Source organism: Budorcas taxicolor, chromosome 11 (genome assembly GCF_023091745.1).
Source record: "Budorcas taxicolor isolate Tak-1 chromosome 11, Takin1.1, whole genome shotgun sequence".
Lineage (NCBI taxonomy): Eukaryota > Metazoa > Chordata > Mammalia > Artiodactyla > Bovidae > Budorcas > Budorcas taxicolor.
The window spans coordinates 161,223,852-161,246,129 of NC_068920.1; the positions used below are offsets into that span (position 1 = coordinate 161,223,852).

The 22,278-nt window shown below is 45.7% G+C and overlaps 1 protein-coding gene across 1 annotated transcript in view; it reads right to left on the bottom strand.

Moving 5' to 3' along the window:
• The window catches only part of MED27 (mediator complex subunit 27), a 217,864-nt gene that overhangs the window by 131,534 nt on the left and 64,052 nt on the right, over nucleotides 1-22,278 (bottom strand). Inside the window, exon 3 of the mRNA XM_052648583.1 lies at nucleotides 15,994-16,124. Within this exon, the coding sequence (XP_052504543.1) occupies nucleotides 15,994-16,124 (131 nt within the window). The remainder of the gene's footprint in view (nucleotides 1-15,993; nucleotides 16,125-22,278) is intronic.

A 22,278-nucleotide genomic window follows, 5' to 3' on the forward strand; every position in this document is an offset into this window, starting at 1 on the left:
TCCTCTGTCCATGGCATTCTCCAGGCAACAATACTGGAGTGGGTAGCCACCACTTTCTCCAGGGGATCTTCCCAACCCAGGGATCAAACCTGCATCTCCTACAATGCAGGCAGATTCTTTATCCACTGAGCCACCTGGGAAGCCCAGTGGGCCTGTCTTAGGCTGTTCTAACACAAGCCACCAACATTATATTTAAGTCTGTTTATAGGGAATTTCAGCTTTTCTGAGTCCATATCATCCAGAGAGCGTTCCTGGTTCCCTGGAGTTGATTTCATGTCCTTTTGAGTTCTAACAGCCTCTGCACTTGTCTCCTCAGGACACTCTAAGTTCTTTAAAGAAAGGTTTATTCATCACTGGATATCCGGCATCTGGCATTATGGACGTCAGATTTTATTTTTAAAATTAACAAAAAGCAGAGCAGACTATAAATAAATACCAATTAAAGATAAAGGACAGCAAGAGTCTAGACCGCAGTGGTTCAGAGACCAGTACCCCTACCAGAAAAGTCAGCACAAACTGAATTAAATCCCTATTCTTCAGCCCCAGTCAACTCCAGACCCACAGCCATAACACAAGCACAGGGCAAAAGACGGACAAGGTGAAGAGACACCATGAAACGCTCAAATGAAACCTGCAGTGTTTGAGCCCCGAGGTCCCTGACTACTATTTCCTCTCAATTCCCCAGAGCAACTGGTAGCATCATGAGCACACAGTAGGTACCTGACAGATACACGCCAACCAAGCAATATACAATAACATCTATGATAGGCTCTATATTAAGGCATCTTCAAAGCCATCAAAGGAAACTTTCATTTCTCAAATTTTTGTACTTTACCAAAGAAGATACATAGATGGTGAATAAGCACAAGAAAGATGCTCAACATCGGAAGTCATTAAGGAAATTTGCATGTTAAAACCACAATGAGACCACTGCACACCTATGAGAATGTTTAACATTAAAAAGACTGATTATGCCAAGTGGTGGTGAGGACAGGGAGCAGCTGGAACTCTCATGCCCTGCTGGCAGGAAGGTAAAATGCTACAGTCACTTTGGGAAACTGTTAGGTAATTTCTTAAAAAATTAAACATACACCTACCATATCATCTAGATTTTGTACTCTTTAAGTGTTTCAGTTCAGTTCAGTTGCTCAGTCGTGTCCGACTCTTTGCGACCCCACGAATCGCAGCACACCAGGCCTCCCTGTCCATCACCATCCCCCAGAGTTCACCCAAACTCGTGTCCATAGAATCGGTGACGCCATCCAGCCATCTCATCCTCGGTCGTCCCCTTCTCCTCCTGCCCCCAATCCCTCCCAGCATCAGGGTCTTTTCCAGTGAGTCAACTCTTCGCATGAGGTGGCCAAAGTATTGGAGTTTCAGCATTAGCATCAGTCCTTCTAATGAACACCCAGGACTGATCTCCTTTAGAATGGACTGGTTGGATCTCCTTGCTGTCCAAGGGACTCTCAAGAGTCCTCTCCAACACCACAGTTCAAAAGCATCCATTCTTCGGCACTCAGCTTTCTTCACAGTCCAACTCTCACATCCATACATGACTACTGGAAAAACCATAGCTTTGACTAAACGGACCTTTGTTGGCAAAGTAATGTCTCTGCTTTCAAATATGCAAGACTACAAAGGGGTGTGAGGAAATGCAGGGGTGATGAATATGTTCATTATCTTGATTATGATAAGGTGATGGTTTCACGGGTGTCAAAAATTACATACTTTATACACATGCAACTTACTGTATTTTTTGTACACCCCAATAAAGTTGTTCAAAAAAAGCTACAATGAACAGTAGTATGTATCAGACTAACAATAAACTAAATTGTATACTTCTAATTTATAGAAATACCTTTAGAAGTGTACAAAATGACAATGAAACATGTAGATTACAATTTAATCTGAAGGACCAAACCACTGATATAACAATACATTTAAAGGAAAAAAGTAAAGTGTCACCAGACTACCTTATTCTGTGGACCAAAGAACCACAAAGCTCAATAAAGCTGGTCAGAGAAATCATGTATTGAGACATCGGATACAACTGGGAACCGACGAGCAATCAAGTCAGGATGCACCTTTTTCTGACGTTTAAATTGCAGCAGGTTCTTGTTGGTGGCCTTGAGCAAACAGGCTCTCCCCAATTCTTCCCCACAACAGTTATTCCCCTCATCGTGCAGACGTTCTGACAAGATAGCTCTGTCCCTCGAGTGTCCCTTCACCCTGCTTGGCGCAAACAGGGATTCCCCTGGGAACTGTTTAAGAATGTGAGTGTCTGGGCCTCTCCCCACAGAGGGCTCCCTGTAAAATTCTGACGTGCATCTGGGGTGGGAATCACTGCTCCAAAGGCTCCCTCACTCCGAAGAAGAGCTGGCCTCCACACCTGGCCCGTGGGTCCCTTTTCTTGGAAGCCTGTTCCAGATCACTGCTACCCTGCTGTCAGAATGTCCGGAGTGAGGACTGACCTTGACAGCTCACCTATGGACCAGCAGGCCCTGAACTCAGAGCTGAATCCGGGTTGAAAAACTTTCCAAACGGAAAGACCATGACCAATTCCTTCACGCTAAGCACACTTAGGGAGATGATATACCTCAAGTCTCAGGAAGCTAGAAATAAGTCTAACCTGGGCTGAAAAAAGGTTTTTCAGGTTGTTTTTTGTGTTTTATTATTAAAAAAAAAAAAAAAAAACCACCCCAGGTATCTGCCATAAATGAGGACTATCAAAGTGACTGGTACCCCAGATCAAAATCCATCCTTCCCAGAAGACTCAAACTAAGAGGCAAAGCCGTTTCGTGTTTCCACATTACTGAGGTCACTGTGCCGGTCAGAGCTAACAGAGCAGTTTTCAGCAGAGATGAACAGAGACCATTATGATTCTAAACAGGGACTTTCTGGGTCAAAATCTATGGGTTACTAATAGCCTCAACGGCACAGAAAGAAGAGACACACGTCAAGAGACGGCTGAAATGACTATCCATTCCAAGAAAGAACAGAGATGGGAAAAAAAAGCTTCACTATAACCACTGTGGATTGGGAAAGGCATCCTGTGAAATATTAACAATCCTGAAGCTCTCTCTGTTATGCAAAAAGGGATTAAAAAAAAGACCCAACTTCTATGTCATGAGTGTACTATACAACCACCATTTCTTTTCTTCCTTTGCCTAGGACTGGCTGGAGTGATGTAATAACCACACTAGACAGCTGTCTTCCTGGATAAAATCACCTTGTAAAGGAGAAATGCAATTAGAGGATGCAATGAAATATAAGTTTAAACTGATCTCACAGGCTGCCATATTCGACTTGGTGCTTAATGGCCAGGTTCTTTATTATAGTTTTCCACTTTATGCAATTTCTCTTTGATTCAGTATCTATGGAAGACATGGAGTCTTAAATTCTAGACTGTGTCACAAAGGGCCTGAGATAAATATAGGACAGATCAGCTGAGAGTGAGGCTAGGGCCAGAACCTGACAGCAAAGGGCTGAGGTGCCCTGGAGGGCGGGGCAGGGCAGGGCTGGCTGCGTAGGGCGACAGTGTCCTTTGCTAGCACCTTCCCTGTGTGCCGTCCCTCCACCGCCTCTGGCAGATGACACCCACTCCCAAGACTTCTCCTACCATCCTCACACTGAAACTCCACTTCTTCAACAATAATCCAAGCTCCCAAGCTTCATATTTAAATCAAAAAAAAAAAAACTGAAAAAATTTAAAATATACACAAAAGTAGACAAAACAGTATATTATAATGAGCTCATTGACAGTATTAAGGTATCATGACTCAGTGTCTACGATTCAGTTCAGTTCAGTTCAATTCAGTCGCTCACGTGTGTGTGACTCTTTGTGACCCCAGGGACTGCAGTACCCCAGGCCTCCCTTTCCATCACCAACTCCCGGAACTTGCTCAAACTCATGTCCATTGAGTTGGTGATGCCATTCAACCAGCTCATCCTCTGTCATTCCCTTCTCCTCCTGCTCTCAATCTTTCCCAGCATCAGGGTCTTTTCAAATGAGTCAGCTTTTCACATCAGGTGGCCAAAGTATTGGAGTTTCAACTTCAACATCAGTCCTTCCAGTGAATATTCAGGACTGATTTCCTTTAGGATGGACTGGTTGGATCTCCTTGCAGTCCAAGGGACTCTCAAGAGTCCTCTCCAACACCACAGTTCAAAAGCATCAATTACTCTGCACTCAGCTTTCTTTATAGTCCAACTCTCACATCCATACATGACTACTCGGAAAACCATAGCTTTGACTAGATGGACCTTTGTCGAAAAGTAATGTCTGTGCTTTTGAATATGCTGTCTAGGTTGGTCACAGCTTTTCTTTCAAGGAGCAAGCGTCTTTTAATTTCATGGCTGCAGTCACCATCTGCAGTGATTTTGGAGCCCAAAAAAGTAAAAGCCTGCCACTGTTTCTATTGGTCCTCCATCTATTTGTCATGAAGTGCTGTGACCGGATGCCAGGATCTTAGTTTTTGGAATGTTGAGTTTTAAGCCAACTTTTCACTCTCCTCTTTACTCTCATCAAGAGGTTCTTTAGTTCTTCTTTACTTTCTACCATAAAGGTGGTGTCATCTGCATATCCGAAGTTATTGATATTTCTCCCAGCAATCTTCATTCCAGCTTGTGCTTCATCCAGTCCAGCAATTAGCATGATAAGTTAAATAAGCTAAATAAGCAGGGTGACAATATACAGCCTTGATATACTCCTTTCCCAATTTGGAACCAGTCCATTGTTCCATGTCCGGTTCTAACTGTTGCTTCTTGACCTGCATACAGATTTCTCAGGAGGCAGGTCAGGTTGTCTGCCATTCCCACCTCTCTAAGGATTTTCCACAGGTTGATGTGATCCACACGGTCAAAGGCTTTGGTGTAGTCAATAAAGCAAAAGTAGATGTTTTTCTGGACCTCTCTTGCTTTTTCAATGACCCAGCGGATGTTGGCAATTTGATCTCTGATTCCTCTGCCTTTTCTAAATCCAGCTTGAACATCTGGAAGTTCACGGTTCGCGTACTGTTAAAGCCTGGCTTGGAGAACTTTGAGCATTACTTTACTAGCATGTGTGATGAGTGCAACTGTGCGGTAGTTTGAGCATTCTTTGGCATTGACTTTCTTTGGGATTGGAATGAACACTGACCTTTTCCAGTCCTGTGGCCACTGCTGAGTTTTACAAATTTGCTGGCATATGAGTGCAGCACTTTCACAGCATCGTCTTCTAGGATTTGAAATAGCTCAACTGGAATTCCATCACCTCCACTAGCTTTGTTTGTAGGGATGCTCCCTAAAACCCATTTGACTTCGCATTCTAGGATGTGTGGCTCTATGTGAGTGATCACACCATCGCGGTTATCTGGATCATGAAGATCTTTTTTGTACAGTTCTTCTGTGCATTCTTGCAACCTCTTCTTAATATCTTCTGCTTCTGTTAGGTTCACACTGTTTTTGTCCTTTATTGTGCCCATCTTTACATGAAATGTTCCCTTGGTATCTCCAATTTTCTTGACGAGATCGCTAGTCTTTCCTATTCTATTGTTTTCCTCTATTTCTTTGCATTGATCACTAAGGAAGGCTTTCTTATCTCTCCTTGTTATTCTTTGGAACTCTGCATTCAAATGGCTATATCTTTCCTTTTCTTCTTTGCCTTTCGTGTCTTTTCTCTTCTCAGCTATTTGTAAGGCCTCATCAGACAACCATTTTGCCTTTTTGCATTTCTTTTTCTTGGGGTAGTCTTGATCCCTGTCTCCTGTACAATGTCATGAACCTCCATCCATAGTTATTCAGATACTCTATCAGATCTAATCCCTTGAATTTATTTGTCACTTCCACTGTATAATCATAAGGGATTTGATTTAGGTCATACCTGAATGGTCTAGTGGTTTTCCCTACTTTCTTCAATTTAAGTCTGAATTTGGCAATAATAAGTTCATGATCTGAGTGACAGTAACCTCCCGGTCTTGTTTTTGCTGACTGTGTAGGGCTTCTCCGCATTTGGCTGCAAAGAATATAAACAATCTGATTTTGGTGTTGACCGTCTGGTGATGTCCATGTGTAGGGTCTTCTCTTGTGTTGTTGGAAGAGGGTGTTCGCTACGGCCCGCGCATTCTCTTGGCAAAACTCTGTTAGCCGTTGATCTGCTTCGTTTTGTACACCGGGGCAAACGTGCCTATTCCTCCAGGCAGTTCTTGACTTCCTACTTTTGCATTCTAGTCCCCTAAAATGAAGAGGACTTTCTTTTTGGCTGGACCCCCCAGGGAAGTCCCTTCCCCAACACTTTTGAGAAGTGGGAGGCATGGAGTGTAAGCAGGTCCATATTGCTTCTCCCAGGGCTTGTGGGAGTCTCCGACCTAACCAGCTTCACAGGCAACTCATTCTCTTCTATCTGTTTATACAGACAGGAGTACTTGAACACCTTACAGTGCCAGCTTGATTAAGTACACGTCCAGCCTACAGAGAGGGCTTGGTGAATGCCAGAAAATGAGACTGGATCCAGGACTCGCTGCTGGCGTCCTGCCGGGGCCCAGCACTCCTGAGGACGGTGAGCCCAGGAAACTGGCCGGCTGACGCGCGGGCACGGCAGCTCTCCTGGCCGTCTGAAGTATGAGGATCTCAACAACCTGCGGCTTTCAGCAGGCAGCTATTAGCTGAACTAAATACGGTTTTCTCAAGGGGAGAGGAGGATCTTTTACAACACATATGCTAATGAAGCACAACGACGTAGAGCATTTAAAGCAAAATGTCCCTATATTTATTCTCCATAGGCAGATTTTTACATTGACATTTATGAGGGATTCCTCGTTTATTTCCCCTGGAGATTTTTCTCCTGCCCAAACAGAGGGATAAAAGATAAGTAACATGAACCAATTATCTTTTTAACAGCTACAAAGGACTACCTTATTTAGCTGCATTCTTTCACTTGATTAATTGTCCTAAAACAACGCTTTGCACACCCCAGCCCTGCTCATGAGCCCCCAGGGCCTGCTGCCCCCCGCGGTGGTCGCTATGAGGCCTCCGCCTGCCTTTCGGGCCCTGCCTGCTGCCGGAGCCTGCAGATCCAGTCCTGTGCCCCACGCAGCAGAGGCATCTTCGCATGCTCACTTGCAGGCACCCCTGCACCTGGTGCTCAGCCCCGGATTCCTGTGACTTCCGGCTGCGCTGGGTCTTCGTCGCTGTGCTCAGGCTTTCTCCAGCGCGGTGATGAAGGCTGCTTGCTGGCTGCCGTGTGCGGGCTGGAGCGTGGGCTCCCGTCACAGCGGAGCACAGGCTTACTGACCTGAGGCACACGCAATCTTCCCGGACCAGGGATCAAACCCGCGTCCCCAGCATTGGCAGGTGGACTCCTAACCAGTGGAGAAGTCCTGGTTCCCATCCACTTAAATACCCAACGCTCAATGCTTCCAGTTTACTGAGAGCCATGAGCAGCACAAACGATGACGACCAGCACATCTTGTAAAGAGACATTCTTGCCTCAGCAGCTGGGCGGGGAGCGAGGGCTGGTTCACTCAGGCGAGCCAAGACTGGGCAGGAAGGGGATGCAGGGATCCCTGGTCCCCAAGGAGTTTCCAGTCAACAAAACACAAGGCAGAGAGCGGCAAAGCCAGAGGCATTTGGCTACCACATGCAAGCTGTACAGAGCCGGGAGTGGAAACTTTCTGCCCAGTCACTGAACCACATTTTCCCCTCCCAAGCCAATGCTGCAGACAGAGAAAGACACTTTCCTCCTCCACCTGCCAATAACACTAGCAATAAACATAGAAAAGGACATTTCAAGAACTATTACTGACAGCGTCTTCTCTGGGCCCTCAAAAGCTCTAAAGAGCAAGAACAGGCAACAGCGGCGCCTGGATGTACGAGAAGACGATCCTGCACCCTCGGCTTTGAATGCCTTCAGATTCGATTTTGAGGCAAATGGAAAACAAACAAATGTGAACAGCAACAAAAAAGCAGAGAGAGAAAATGAAACGGCGCTTGTGCAGTTAAACTTTTACAATCCAATTGGGCAAGGCCCCGGGCTCTTCTCTGAGTCCACTCTGCGGTTCAGGGTGCAGTGGGCTGCAAGGAGCTTGGAGTACAAGGTATCTGACCACCAAGGTTTCTTTTTGTCACTGTGTCGAGATGGTCTGACAAGATTTTATGGTGTTCTTGCCTCTTTCCCAGCCTCAATGATACAACCTCAGCACAGGCAGGTACACAAGTTCCTATCAACCTTTTATTCTTTGCATAAAAAACTGGCTGAACCTGACAGCATGGAAATTATTTTTTGACAAACAGAGGAATACAGTGAATTACTCCAATATTTTGGCCAATGAGCAAAAAACTGACTCATTTGAAAAGACCCTGATGCTGGGAAAGACTGAAGGTGGGAGGAGAAGGGGATGACAGAGGATGAGCTGGTTGGATGGCATCACCGACTCAGTGGACATGAGTTTGAGTAAATTCCATGAGTTGGGGATGGACAGGGAGGCCTGGCGTGCTGCAGTCCATGGGGTCACAAAGAGTCAGACATGACTCAGCGACTGAACTGAACTGCTGTTCAGTCTCTAAGTCGTGTCTGACTCTGTCCTACCCCATGGACTGCAGCACGCCAGGCTCCTGTGTCCTCCACTATCGCCCAGAGTTTGCCCAAATTTACATCCACTGAGTCAGTGATCTAACCATCTCATTCTCTGCTACCCCCCTTTCCCTGTGAACACTCCCATCCAAATTTAGGATGCTGCATAGATTTTGATAAATTCTTTTTTGAGATAAGGCTGGTATCCCTCACTATTCCTGGACACAGCTCCAGTCTTGTAGGAAAAAGACAAAGAAGTAACGAGTCAGACAGCTTCAATATGACTGATGTTAATAAATGAGCTTCTGTGGTCTTGGTTATTGGAAACTGATCTCTTCCTTATTAATATGGTCCCACAATGGAGAGGAAGATTTCTCCATGTTCTAGAATGCAAACAATGTTTTAATCTTTAATTATATTCTCAATTTCAACTCTTCTGGAGAGTGAGAGCCACCAAGGCCTAGGATTATTTCTTTATTACACAGCCTCTCAGTGGTATCTAATGAATATTGTTACTTAATACATGCCAGTAGGGGAGAGGGGAATTTTGTGAATCTCTACTCAAGTTTTGATGACTTTTTGCCAACCTCAAGGAAACTTAAAAACTGCAAAGTTCTGTTTCCTTTCGGGGACACTCAGAACAGCCAACAACACACTGGCTCTGCTCCCCAGCTGAGGCCCAGGGAGTGCAGGCCTGGCAAATAAGCAACCTGGATGAGGGGATTACAGGAGGTGATGCTGTATATTTCTAAAACTCACAGCAATCAATCGGTTTGCTTCTCATTCGTGGTATATTAACTGATGCTTTGAAAGTGAAAAGTGAAAAATCCTTAGTCACTGTCATGTCCAACTCCTTGCAACCCCATGAACTGTAGCCCGCCAGGCTCCTCTGTCAGTGGGGTTCTCCAGGCAAGAATACTGGAGTGGGCATGTCTTCCTCCAGGGGATCTTCCCAGCCCAGGACTGAACCCCTCCTGTATTGCAGGTGGATCCTGTATCATCTGAGCCTCCTCTGCTCAGAGACAAACTAAACTCCCATGAAAAGAGATGCCAAACATTCCTGTTCAGGGCTCCTCTCACCATCTGAGGTGAAGCACTTAAATATAAACCTATCAACATACAACCAAATAGTGCCCTCAACAAAATATCAAGATCCTCGGGAGGCAAAACAAAGCCCAAGTAATCAAGAGAAGGGTTAGGTAGCTGCACGGAAGCAGGGTCACAGTCACTATCAAATGACGGCTAAATCAGGGCTTCTGTAATAGCAAAGCAAACACAGAAACCTGGAGTTTCATCTCTGTGCGGCTGAGAAAAAAACTCATAGAAAAGGTCTGGGAAAATCAGCAACAGGAGAGAGAATGACGTAATGGCCAGGAAGCTACAGGGAGAGACCCGGGTTTCGTATGCTCATCCTGGCAAATCTTTGCCTTTCTCAATTTCGGCATCAGTGGCCACGAAGAGCGGGGGCCCTCGCTCGCCGCTGTCACGCAGCACGGGTCCACGTCTCCGCTTTGCTCTCCACGTCTCCTGGCAGTTTCTCATTAAGCAGGGGACAACAGGAGCCTCTCCCTTTCGAGAGCAGAGGCAGCGCCGACCACGTGCCTTAGTGAGAATCCAGTCACCTATACAAGCACCGTGTGTGACTTCAAGTCCATGATCTTCTCGGGAGCTAGTGTGCAAGGCAGTGGCAGAATATGAGCCTCTTTCAGTTCAACTTCCAGAACCCAATCAGTGGCCATACCGAGACAATCTGCTGTTCAAACACTGGAACCCTGAGGTGGCCAAGCGGTGTCATTATGCCAGTGACTGCCTCCATCGGCGGCATTTCTCCCCAGCAACACTTGTCCGGGCACGTGGTTTTTGTATACCGTTATTACTCAAACTCAAGATAGGCCATCCAAGAGCAGGAGCAGGAAGTGAAGATGCCTCGCACTCTCAGAGGTATGAGACAACACTGAAGCGGACGCCAAATGGTGAGGAAGTGCCACTAGTGTGCTCCGGAGAACAGCTAGGAATCATGTTCAGCAATAAAATGGAGCAGAGCTCTAACACACACGAACGAATCTCCAAAACATCACGTCGCACAAAAGCAGCCCGGGAGAAAGCACTGTGTTCCGCATGACTCCGTTTACGAGGGGTGCTAGAAGAGGCGAAACTGGAGAACGGGGATCGGAATCAGAACGCTTGTTGCCTGGGGCAGCTGAGAAACTGGGGGCAAGTGCAGTCAAGTCTTTCAAGGAATTGTGCTGTAGACAGGTGCGGGGGTGGGAAGGTGAAAGAGGAGGTACTAGGAGTCGGTGTTCTCCCAGGAGATGGTTCTGGGGTTCGCCCATTTCCATTCTACCAAGAGCGAAGGAGGAGAAAGGTAACACGGACGGGGTGGGAGAGAAACAGGAGGCCCCTGCAGAAATGCTTGGGAGCAGGTGAGGGGGCAATGGACCCAGTGAATGAGCAGAAGGGCCGCTCTGGGCTGCGAGCAGGGCCGGCGCATCCCCGGGGATGAGAGAAGGCGGCCTCTGAAGTGCCCCTAGTCTCACAGGCAAGACCTCTTCACAAACCATAAGGTGATACCCAGAAACCGCCTGGCGTCACAACCTCCAGCATGGGGGGGAGGGGCGGGGCAGGTAATACTTTTAAAAATAACCTTTCTGTAAAACAAATAACTTTTTTTCCCCCTCAAACCTAAGTGAAACCTGGAACTTCCTTGATGGTCCAGTGGCTAAGATTCCAAGCTCCCAATGCAGTGGTGCGGGTTCGAATGCTGGTTGGGAAACTAGATCCCACACGCCAGTGAAGCCAAATAAATGAAAATAAGTATTTAAAAAAAAAACCCGAATGAGATCTACATGCGCAAAATAAGAACACACAAGGCTCTTTCACCTCTGATGAAACCCAGGAGTCACAATGATTGTGTGTGACTTGGCCACAATGATTAAAACCAACACCCCACTCTGCCACAAGAGTACATAGAGCGAGGTCTCATAGAGCTGAAGCTGCCATCCACGACGGCACAAGGAAATAAGGTGCCAGCTGACACACAGGGATCTCCGGATGCAACTTACAGGTCAGTCAAGTGTGACAGCCACTTCCCAGACTGAGCCCAGTCTCACAAGGTCAAAGGCGAACAATGTTTACCCAGCAACGGGGGACACAGCCTCCTTTATGAAAATGATGGTGTCTGTTCTTCTGCAAAAGACTTAAGAACACTCGGGAATCTGGGAGTGAGGTCGCTTCACCAGGGCCCTCTGAACGCTAATATAGCATCAGAGATCTTTCATCACGAACAGCATCTTGTTTCCTTACAAGCGTCTTTGGAAGGGGAGAAAAATATGAATCGTTAATCCCACAAATCACTAATCCTCTGGGAACTTGGGGGGGGGGTGGGGGTGGGGGGTGCGTGAGGCATGGAATCTGAGTCTTCAAAGACTATTGTTTTTAAAGCCAACTGCACTTTAAAAACAAACACATCAATGACGGTACAAACCTCCTGCATTCTTGCCACAACTGTTGTCTCAGCCCGCTCAGGAAGAGGCTTCAGGGCAGCAGCTTCCACGCCACCCAACTGCTGACACAAGCCAACGCAGAAACCCAAGCGCCTCCGCACTAGCAGACACACAGAGTTCTAGGGGAGGGCGGGCGAGGAGGCCAGCCCCCGGCCCTTAACCGCCGCCTCCACTGTTTAGAAATAAACCCTTTCCCCAGAGTTCTGTAGGCCTATGCAAGAAAGCTCCTAGCTCTCCACGAGGAAGCCTCCATCCCTCCCGGCCGGCAGCGGAGAGATTCGGTGAGTCTGGTGCCCGCGTGGGCTCTCTTGGCGCTGCCGTGGCCTTCTCGGGCACGTGAGGATCCGGCCCTTGGGACCCCGGCACGCTTGACTATGAAGCTGCAGTCTGGTCATCCCCTGCTGCTCGTCTGTTCCTCTGTGTCTACTCGGAGCATCCCCAAAGCCAAAATCCTGTCTTATTCGTCTCCAAATCTCCAGCTCGGAGCACAGAACCCAGCACCTGTAGGCCTCAAGTAAATATCTGCTGGATAAACAAGAGAATGGGGCTCACAGGCCCCACCACCCGACTCTCCGTGCAGCGTCTCTCCTCTTTGGCAATCGTGGTGGTTTTAAAACATGTCTGCAAATTTGGACACTCCTTCCTTCAGAAGAGAGCACCTCACCTTCTCCCCACGAGCGTCAGTCAGACTCGGCAGCTCATTTCTAATCCACAGAACAGGTGGAACTGATGCTACACATCTTGAGGTGAGGCCATAAAAAGGACAGGCTCTGCCCGGCTTGCCTGCCTTGGGAGAGTCACCTGCATGTCAGAGGACGCTCAGGCAGCCTGCGGAGAGGCCTGTGTGGGGAGGAACTGAGGTCTCCCACCAGCAGCCAACCCCAAATTGCCTGCCACGCGAGTGACCACCTTGGAAGTGGCCTCTGGACCCTGGTCCAACTTTCAGATGCCTGTGGTCCTGGCTATCTGACGGCAGTGTTACGAGAGGCTCTGAACCAGGCTACTCCCGGACTCCAGACCCACAGAAAATATGGGTGATCATGTTTATTGTCGTTAAACCCGCCAAGTCTGGGGCAATTTGTAGCCATGGATGAAAATGCAGCAACCCTGGGGCATTTCGGTGCCGTCTTTAAGGGCGTTCACAAGGCATTTCCTTAAAGACAAAGTTTATGGTCATACCATGTTTATAGTAAGAGTTCTGTAATGAGGAAATGTCCTATAGATAAAACCACAACACGGCTGATTAACAGGCAATTTTAAATACTCCATGGGTCAAATTATACTACCTTAAACCTAACAACTACAATAAATGTTGGGATGTGACACAGAAGAACAGTATCACAAGACATTTCTTCTTAAAGGCTGGTTTTTGTTTTTAAAAATTATATATTACACATGCATAGGAAAAAAAATCTAGAACAGCCATCAAAACTTTAACGATAACTTTATCAGGATGACAGCACTATTATTTTTTCTTTTTTAATAATCTTTGATTTTTTTTTTCAAAATCTACAATATGTATATATTACTAGTTTCTTTTTTTCTTTTTACAATGTATGATCCAATTAGGTCAGCAGCTATGCCATATACTGGTGTCTCTACTCCTGACAACTAACACAGTAAGTGGCACATAGTAGGTACTCAGTAAAAGCAAACAGAATGTCCTTTAGTTATAGATCCTGCTACTGGACAGCTGCTCTAAAAAGGGACGTCAGGATAATGTGAATCCACAAAGCTCAAGGATATGAAAAGGCTGCAGTCAATTTTCACAGGAAAAGAGGCATCAAGCATAGGAAATCATTTCAACACTGCGTTCTTAGGGCACGGGAACCACTTTTCTCTTTGAAACTAAGTATTTTGAGTGATTTATTATAAATTTATAATGACAGTTGTGAACACCCAGCTTTTTTTTCTTGGCATGAGAACAGAGTCTGTTGATTGCCTTGCTGCTTAAAATAGTTTCTAAGTGTCCTCATAATAGCATGTCACCTGTAAACAGGTTTCAAGCCAATGCAAATTAACAAATGGTGAACAGATGGACTAAGAACTGACTTTTGTCAGGAGAGAGTTAGCAACAAACACTTCTGGCTCCAGTCTTGTGGGACCATTAGAAAGTCTTTCACTTCTCACCACGCATCCTACCTCAGTGGACAAGCCATGCAGGGAGGATGACAAGTTATAAGGCCCACTAGACTTCTGAAAGCCAAAAGCTGAGATGTGCAGAATCGCCAAGTCAACATGTGCAAAGCATCAGACAGAAGAAGCTTTTTGTCAAATGGTGAAAACTCCCTCTTTCTTGCATCACTCGAGGAAGCTGGCCCTGCTGTCTCTGGAAAGGATGGAGCCTGTGTGTGTGGCAGACAAAAAGGAACTTGCTGGAGGCCAGCTGGTTATGTTCATCCCACCCTGGAAGCAAATGATGCTGGTGAAGAAAACCTGAAAGTCATACAAATGGTGGGGTGCGAGCATCCACTGGTGAGAAGAGACCCCCCCCAGAATCATCCCCTGTAGTTTTCCCAGCTCCTCACTGGTCCTTCTCCTCCCTGTTCTCAAGTCTCCCCCAGCACCAGCTCCTTGGAGAGGCCTTCTTTGACCACCTGTTTTAAGCAGCCTCCCCTCCTTACCATCCTATGTGTTCCCTTCAGAAGTACTTATCATAACCAGAAATTACTGTACTAGTTTATTTATTTGCTTAGGGGTACTTGCTTTTTGCCTTTCCTCCCCAGTAAATCAAAAGCTCTGGGAAGATGGGAACATGCCTGTCTTGCCTGTGACTGTATCCCCAAAGCTGAGGACAGTGCACGGCAGACAGGAGGTATAATAAGTATTTGCTAACCAAACACGATACAAATGAGATCCTGTGTAAAGGCAAACAACCGAATCTCCCCTGCAAACCCCCTTCAGACTGGAAACTTCAAAATGTAGTTTGTAACAGAGGATATTAAGGGAAGAGGGTATAACAGGAGAACAGGCTGAGCTGGGCAATGTGTTTAAAAACCAGGTCAAGCCCTTGGGAGGCAGCACCCCTTCCAGGCGAGTCTGTGTGTGGAGCGGAAAAACCACCAGCAAAGACTGGTGTGTTCAATTTATGATTCTACAGCACTGAGTGAGCCATGGCTCTCAACTCCTGAGGTCTCGAGTAAAGGCCGATCCAATGGCTGGAAAAACTATGGCACGTTCAAAGGAGTACTATGCAGCAACAAAAAAGAACAAGCCGCCTAACAGCTGGCCGGCTGAGAGAAGACAGCTCATACAAAGGTGCCCGTGTGGCTGCATCGATAGGAAGCTCCCGAGCAGGCCAAAGTCACTGTCCAGAGAAGTCAGGGCCGCGGTCAGGTTCGGGAGGTGGCAGCCTGTGTGCAGGGTGGGGACACGAGAAGGATTCTCAGGGGGTCCTCGAAGTGGTGGCCAGTGGCGTGATCCAGGGGGAGCTACACAGAGGCAGACACGTGAAAAAACCATCCATCTGAACGTACACTTTACAGTGTCTGCTCTCTCTCCTGGGAAAAGGAAGGGCACGTATATTAGTCTTCTAAAAAAGAACAAGTGAGCCCGGCACCGATTCTAATCCGAGGGCTACCGGATTCTCTAGACGGCCTGCAGTTTATCAAAGCGCGCTCCTCGGTGGCCTCATTTGTGAAATACAGAGAACTGCACTCACACTCTGCCAACTCTGGGACTGAGAAAGGAAACAAAGAATAAGCCATGAGGTATCTTAACGTCCTAGAGGCACACACAGACCAGGTAAACTGGGAATTGCATCGTAACTGCTTCTTTGAAGACCGATGCAAAATAGGTGACCTACGTGTTTGGTCTCCAATCTTAACAGAAATGTTTTTAAAAGAAAGAACGATCTTGCCAAAATGAGTTTCCGTCAGCCAAAAACAAGCACAAATTAGAGTTTACCCAGGACGAAAGAACTTTGTCCAACCCATCACTCACTGAGGCGGTAAGACGAGAGTCGTGGGTTGAGCCTTTGGCCTACGTTTAGCAGACACTCCCATCTGGTTAGCGGAACGTTTCAACGACTGTTGATTCAAAAGGCCAGATGCCAGACCTGCGTGGTACTGCAACTGCAGAGGAAAACCAAACAAAAGGGGAAGAAAAATAACATTTGGTAAAAGCAGGACAAGGGCTATTAAACTATCAATACTTGATACATCTTACCAGCTCAGAACATTTTTAATAATTTCAAATATACCTGCTAACATCTTGCTTCAAGAAATGTATTCATAGGAGATAATCAGACAAGCAGAAAAACAAGCATGAATAAGGATGCTCATCACAGCGTTACAAAATGATAAAGAACTGAAACCAATCTAAATGCCCAATAATAAGAGGGAAATTGGGTAAATACATAAAGAACTTTACAACATCATTTTGTTGAATTTTTTAAAAAAGGTATTGTAAACAAAGAGGTACTTAAAAACGTTCTCCAGAAGGTTAAAGCATGCTCTCCAAAAGGTTAACAGTGGATTTCTAAGGAGAATTGTGGTAATTTTTTACTTCTTTTTTCACTTCTGTTCACATTTGCTTTATGTAAATGGTTTTAAAGCTTATGTCATTTTTCAAAAAGAGGATCCAGTGGGTTTCCTTAAAAAAAAATTAGTTCTAGGCACTCTTGCTACTGTCATGTCTTGCTTGTAATAAAAAACATAACTCACAGACCACTGTGGTCAACAGGAGCACAACAGGCTGATCATAAACAGATTGGAACATACAGCTGGGCTGTTGTTCCCAGTGGCTAAGATACAAGTATCGATCACAAAAATAAGCACAGGAATGTATCTCATGACAATGTACACAAATGGATACAGGCTCACTGAAGAGAACTGGCTGAAGAAGTTAATTCCACTCCATGCACACGAGCTGGAACAATACAAGCGAGGACGCGGCAGACTCTAAGCGGGCTCAGGGCCAGCATCGTTCGCTTTGTTCTGACAGACTGCTGAGCTTCGAGGTTACTCAGGACAGATCATTTTACTCCTCTAGACTTTCTCTATTGGAAAAGAGAAATGATACTGCCTAGTTCTAAACCAAACAGGACTTTTTAAAAAAAGTTATAATTGAGTTATAATTCATATAAAATAAAATGCATACATTTTGGTGTCCAGTGTGGTCATGTCTTGATAACATATGCCTGTGACACCACCACCCCCATCAAAACGCAGCCTCCATCACTGCAGAAAGTTCCCCTGTGCCCCACGCAGGAGTCTCCCCCTGCCCTCAACTCCGATCATCAGGATCTTTTGATTTACAATACAGCTCACACTCTCGCTCGTTACCAAATGAAGCTTATCTCCAATTTGACACGTGACAGGGACGCCCATTTTCCTTTTTAAATCCCATACTTTTGTACTTTAGATGTGAAGAGTTGTCATCCATCTCTATAACAAAATTATCCTTGAAAGGTATCCCAATTTTGAACAGATGTAAATAAAACATTCGAACTTGAAAACACCAAGCTAAGAAACTTGGATTGAGAACATTTATAACATCCAACACGTTTCTTTCTTCCTCCTCAAATTAAGCAAGGTCTTTCAAACATTTATTTAGAATTAACTGAATATACAAATAGTAATTTATTCTGCAGCTCTGAATTTCTTTTCAAAATGCTCTTCCATGGATAGATTCCCTTTGCAGAGTCAGCTACATTACAGCTCATGGTAATGAAATTGGTGACCACCATATAAAAGGGGTTGGGCCCTGGATGCAAAGGGTAATAACATCCTGAAAAATAAATGGCCTCCCGTAAAGCCACTGGGCTGCACACAAACAGAGAGTGAAAGAAAACACAACCAATTGAAATGATCTGCTTCTTGAAAGTGGCTATAAAAATGAAGATATCCAGTGACCCAGGAAAGACCGAAATGTCTGTGTTTGGAGCATCCATATTGCTTTTTAACAGGCTCTTGATTTACTTGGTCGATTTGCTATGGGAGCCTTATGGCTGCACAATACAAGACAGAGACATATCACATTCAAAATAAAAACGGAGCTCTTCTCGAAGTGGAAAAAGGGGGGTATAATTTGGCTCTAACAACTCATCGCAGACCAATGAATTTTGCTCAAATTTATTTTTCTCCTACAGATTTCTTAAATGGGAAATCAATGGAAGCAAGGGACAGTACAAGTTTGAAAGACAATGTTTCAAAATGTCAGCTACTTGGGTTTCGATCCTCCCCACCAGAATTTGCAATGAGTGCAATATGCATGGGGCTTTATGGAATTAAAGGGAAAGACAGCTTGGCAGGGGACCCTCCTGGCTCCAGGAACCGTCTCTTCTTCTGGCTCTCCTTCTCCTTTGTATCTTATTAGGGTCCATGCAAGCTCAGCCATTCCAGCCCTGCTGACTCTTTTGAGTGGAAGAGTCCTGCTAACTATGCAGAGTGGCAGGGTGATTTTGTCCACCTGGCATCATTTTGATCATTTGCTCAAACAAACAAAAACCCCCAAGCAGCAGAAATGCATGCTAGCTGCTGCCTGTCTTTCCCAGGGTTCTGATGAGACTTCTACCATCTTGGATGCTCTCAATGTAGGCCACACCCGAGAGCACATGGAGATGGAAGGAGTTTTCTTCTCCCAGAACAAAACCTGCCCTTGAAAGCTGACTCACAGTGATTAAGCGACATTTGTTAATCATATATACGGTTCCCAGTTTCCAGGAACACAGCTCCGACTGTCAAGATCTATAAGGGGCCCATTAAATATTTACCGAAGCATCTTTATAATGGGAGAAAAGGTCAAAGTTAATAAAACTGACAGGCAGCTCCTGTCCAACTGGATTTATACATTATTTAAGCACTAAATACTCTATTCCATGAAACACTGCGTAGATCTGCAAAGACTCTTGGAAAATGTTCACTCAGCCAAAGGTTTTAAAACAGCAGAAGGGAGTTCAGAGCTAATCCACAAATTAACATTAAGAACATATCACTCCTCAAAATACTGCCATACGTGTTCAATTACAGGTTCGGTAATATTTTCTATAAAAATATATTTCAATAAACATACTTTGCTCCAAATGTCTGTGGCATGGAAACGACTCTATTTCAAAAGGCAACTTATCAAAGTTATAATGTGATTTTTCTATCCAAGATCATTTCTCCACTAACCAGCAAGAGTAAAATGAAAGTGGGAGAGAAATAAAACAGTCCATTCTCTGAACTTCCACATCTCACAGCTGGGGAAACGGGAGTGCTGTGTGGCCAGCTGGGGGGAGGGGGTCTTTATTGCCTGCTGCTTGGCAGTCCTAGCTATTTCCATGTTCTCTGAATTTTGAGAGAAAATTTCTCAGTTCCAAGAGAAACCTATCTGTTCATGTCAAACTTCTACTTTCTATAACAAACGTCATATTTTTTGGTCAGTTCTCAACCTAAAACCTTTTCTAATCAATTATACCTACTAATTAGCTCTCTGCCTGCGAAATTTTCAATACCTCATAATGATCTGAGGGAAACACCACTTTGAATTAGGAAAACCTTGATTTACTGAATAAATGCTATTTTAGTAATATTAGACATGCACAAGTGTGGAATGTGATCAGGTCCTGGTGAATTCCAATGTACAGACTAAGAGCTTCTAGAACGTGCTGCTGGACCCGCTGTTAATAAAAGCTGTGCGACCTTACACGGCTCATTCGCATTGTGTTTTCTCCAAGGACCCACCGAGCTCTGAAGTTTAATTCCAAGCTCTAGGCTTCTAAAGACATCACAAGGGTATTTGGCTTCACCAAAAACTGGTGAAGTAACGTCCCTACAATTTCATACAACAGCAAACCCTTTTCCTCTGGATAGCCTAAGGTCTTTATTTTTAAAGTCCAAATTATTGAGGCTCAAATCCAGTTAGCTTTAATATGCTTCAAATTACAAATGACAAAACAGACTGAGAGGAAACAATATGAAAGGAAATTATTTTAAAAACAGAACTCAAATGCAAAGTTTCTGATTTAAATCTCAGGTTCAGAAAATGAAGTGAGCAATGGTCCCCTTGGTTAGTCCTCCAACTGGTTTTCCATGTTCCACACTGTTCTGAATGCTCTACCTGCTCCAAAATAAATAAAGGACATGTTTTGCAATAGACAGAAGTTTGAGAAGAAAACAGAAGGAAATTCATCCCACTGATCACATTCAATATACCGATTAAGCCACTGGCATTCGATCAGGTCTAGAACTTAAAAGCTGATGTGTTTGCTAGAACCCCCCCTGGGGTCTGGGGTATAGCATCTATTCATAAGCAACATGGTCCTCCCCGTGCCATATGGCCTGAATCCCACTTTAAGAAAACTGACATTCAAAAATCTCAAAATTTATAAGCCAGCTCAATCAAGGTTTGAGTCTTCCTATCATGAAAATCATTATTTTCTTTTCCATCAAAGGCTTCTTTGGGGAGGGGGGGGGAGCAAGTTAAAAACAGCAACGACAGAGTTCTCCTTAACCTTAAGGCATTTCAACTCCATCTTAAAAAATTCACTTTACACAGAATTACATATAGGTTCCTAAGAACGCTAGGAAGACACATTGGTACTTCTAGTAACTAAACCCTCTGGATGAAGAATGTGATAGAGCCAAGCTATGATAAATTTTGGCTGCCTGAGTGCAGGGGGCCCACAGGAGGGGAAGAAGAGATCAAGGGCTGGAGAGCCCTACCCCTCCTCCCTGCACAGACCTCCTCTCTCTCTGGCACGTGGCATCCAGGTAGGGAGGCCTGGTGTTCTTTCTTGGGCCAGGGGTGAAGCTGGCCACAAGGGAGACATACCGTGAGGACACAGCCTTGTTACTACTGATAACTCTGTATTCTCTACAGCGTGCAGGGTGGTGCGTTAAGCACAGGAGATGCTAATGGATTTGTCAACTGACAAGTGGGCTGGCGGACAGGAGACTCTGCCCTGGCCTGGCCTGTGGCTGGAGCCAACCTAGAGAACAGAAGGACTCCATGAGACAGCCCTCTCGCGGCTGGTTTCCAACAGAAGCAGACTCTCGGCTTTGCAGATGTTCACTGTCATGACAGAGCCACGAAAGAGTCCTGACTCCCACTTACTCTAAACGCTAAAAAGCAGGAATGCCGAACCCCTCTGCAGGCTTGAACTCAGGAAAAGACCTTCCTAGGGGCTGCCCTCCGATTGCTTCAGTCCTCCAATCGCTCGCAGAATTCTAACGTCCGAGAGCAGGCCTGGGGAAGCCACCCTCCACCTCCACTCCACCCCACTTTACGGGAGAGGAGACTCCGATCGTAAAGAGGTCACCAGCCAGGGTCTCACGCATCGTGAAAGGGAAGCAGGCCATTCAGGGCTCAGCTCCCATTCTTCGTCCCGTTGTCTTGCGTGTGCTGCACCTTTTTGACCGCGGGCCTGGCATTTGTTGTCACTGCTCAGGCCGTGAAACGCGGCCCTTCTCCTCAGGCCAGGAGCCAAGGCTGAGGGAAGGCGCACGGAGCGTCGCCAGCGTTTGCCGGCTCCTGTCTGCTCCCTCACTCTCACCTCTCAGCGCGGAGGTGTCGCACGCCTTTTTCCTCCTCCTGACTCCAGTCATGTCTGAGGTGGGGAGTTTGAGGAAGTTCTAAATGCTCTCACTTCACGGTTTTAATACCATTTAGCAACAAAAACTTCAAAGACAAAAGAATCGAGAAACCACAGACACCTCAAGACTGTCAAAAACCTAGTTTCTAGACTCAGCAGTAACACATCTGACCTTCCTAGCAGCCTTGACAGTGTCCTAACGGGGCAACTGTGCTTGTGGAGTGCTTCGTGGGTTTTTATAAATCATCTTATTGCCCAGGAGCAGCCACATGCATAATCTGTTTTTACTTAGGATTCTCTTTGAGAATTTCTGTAATACATCATGACAGTAACAGGTAAGGACATCAGCCACGGAGGACCACTTCCCCTGCAGAGCGCTGACCAGAACAGCCAGAGCTGGTGGGCCTAAGGGCACTGAAAATCCTTCCAAGAGGCGTGAGTGCGCGCCAGGCTCCCGGCGCCAAGCCAGGGACACACGGCACCTGGATCAACTCACCCACCAACACCTGGATTGAGCCACACGCCACGAAGCTGCCATATGCATGCGCGGCACTGGCAGGTGGGGGAGGCTCCTGCGAGAGTCTCACTCTCATACTTAGGAGTCATATTTCTCCTAAACCATTAAGCTTTCAACTAAAAGCAATATTTGTGCAAAACTAGGAACACTTCGTCACCGTTTTGAGTTGCAAAGACCTTTGCCCCTCATTATT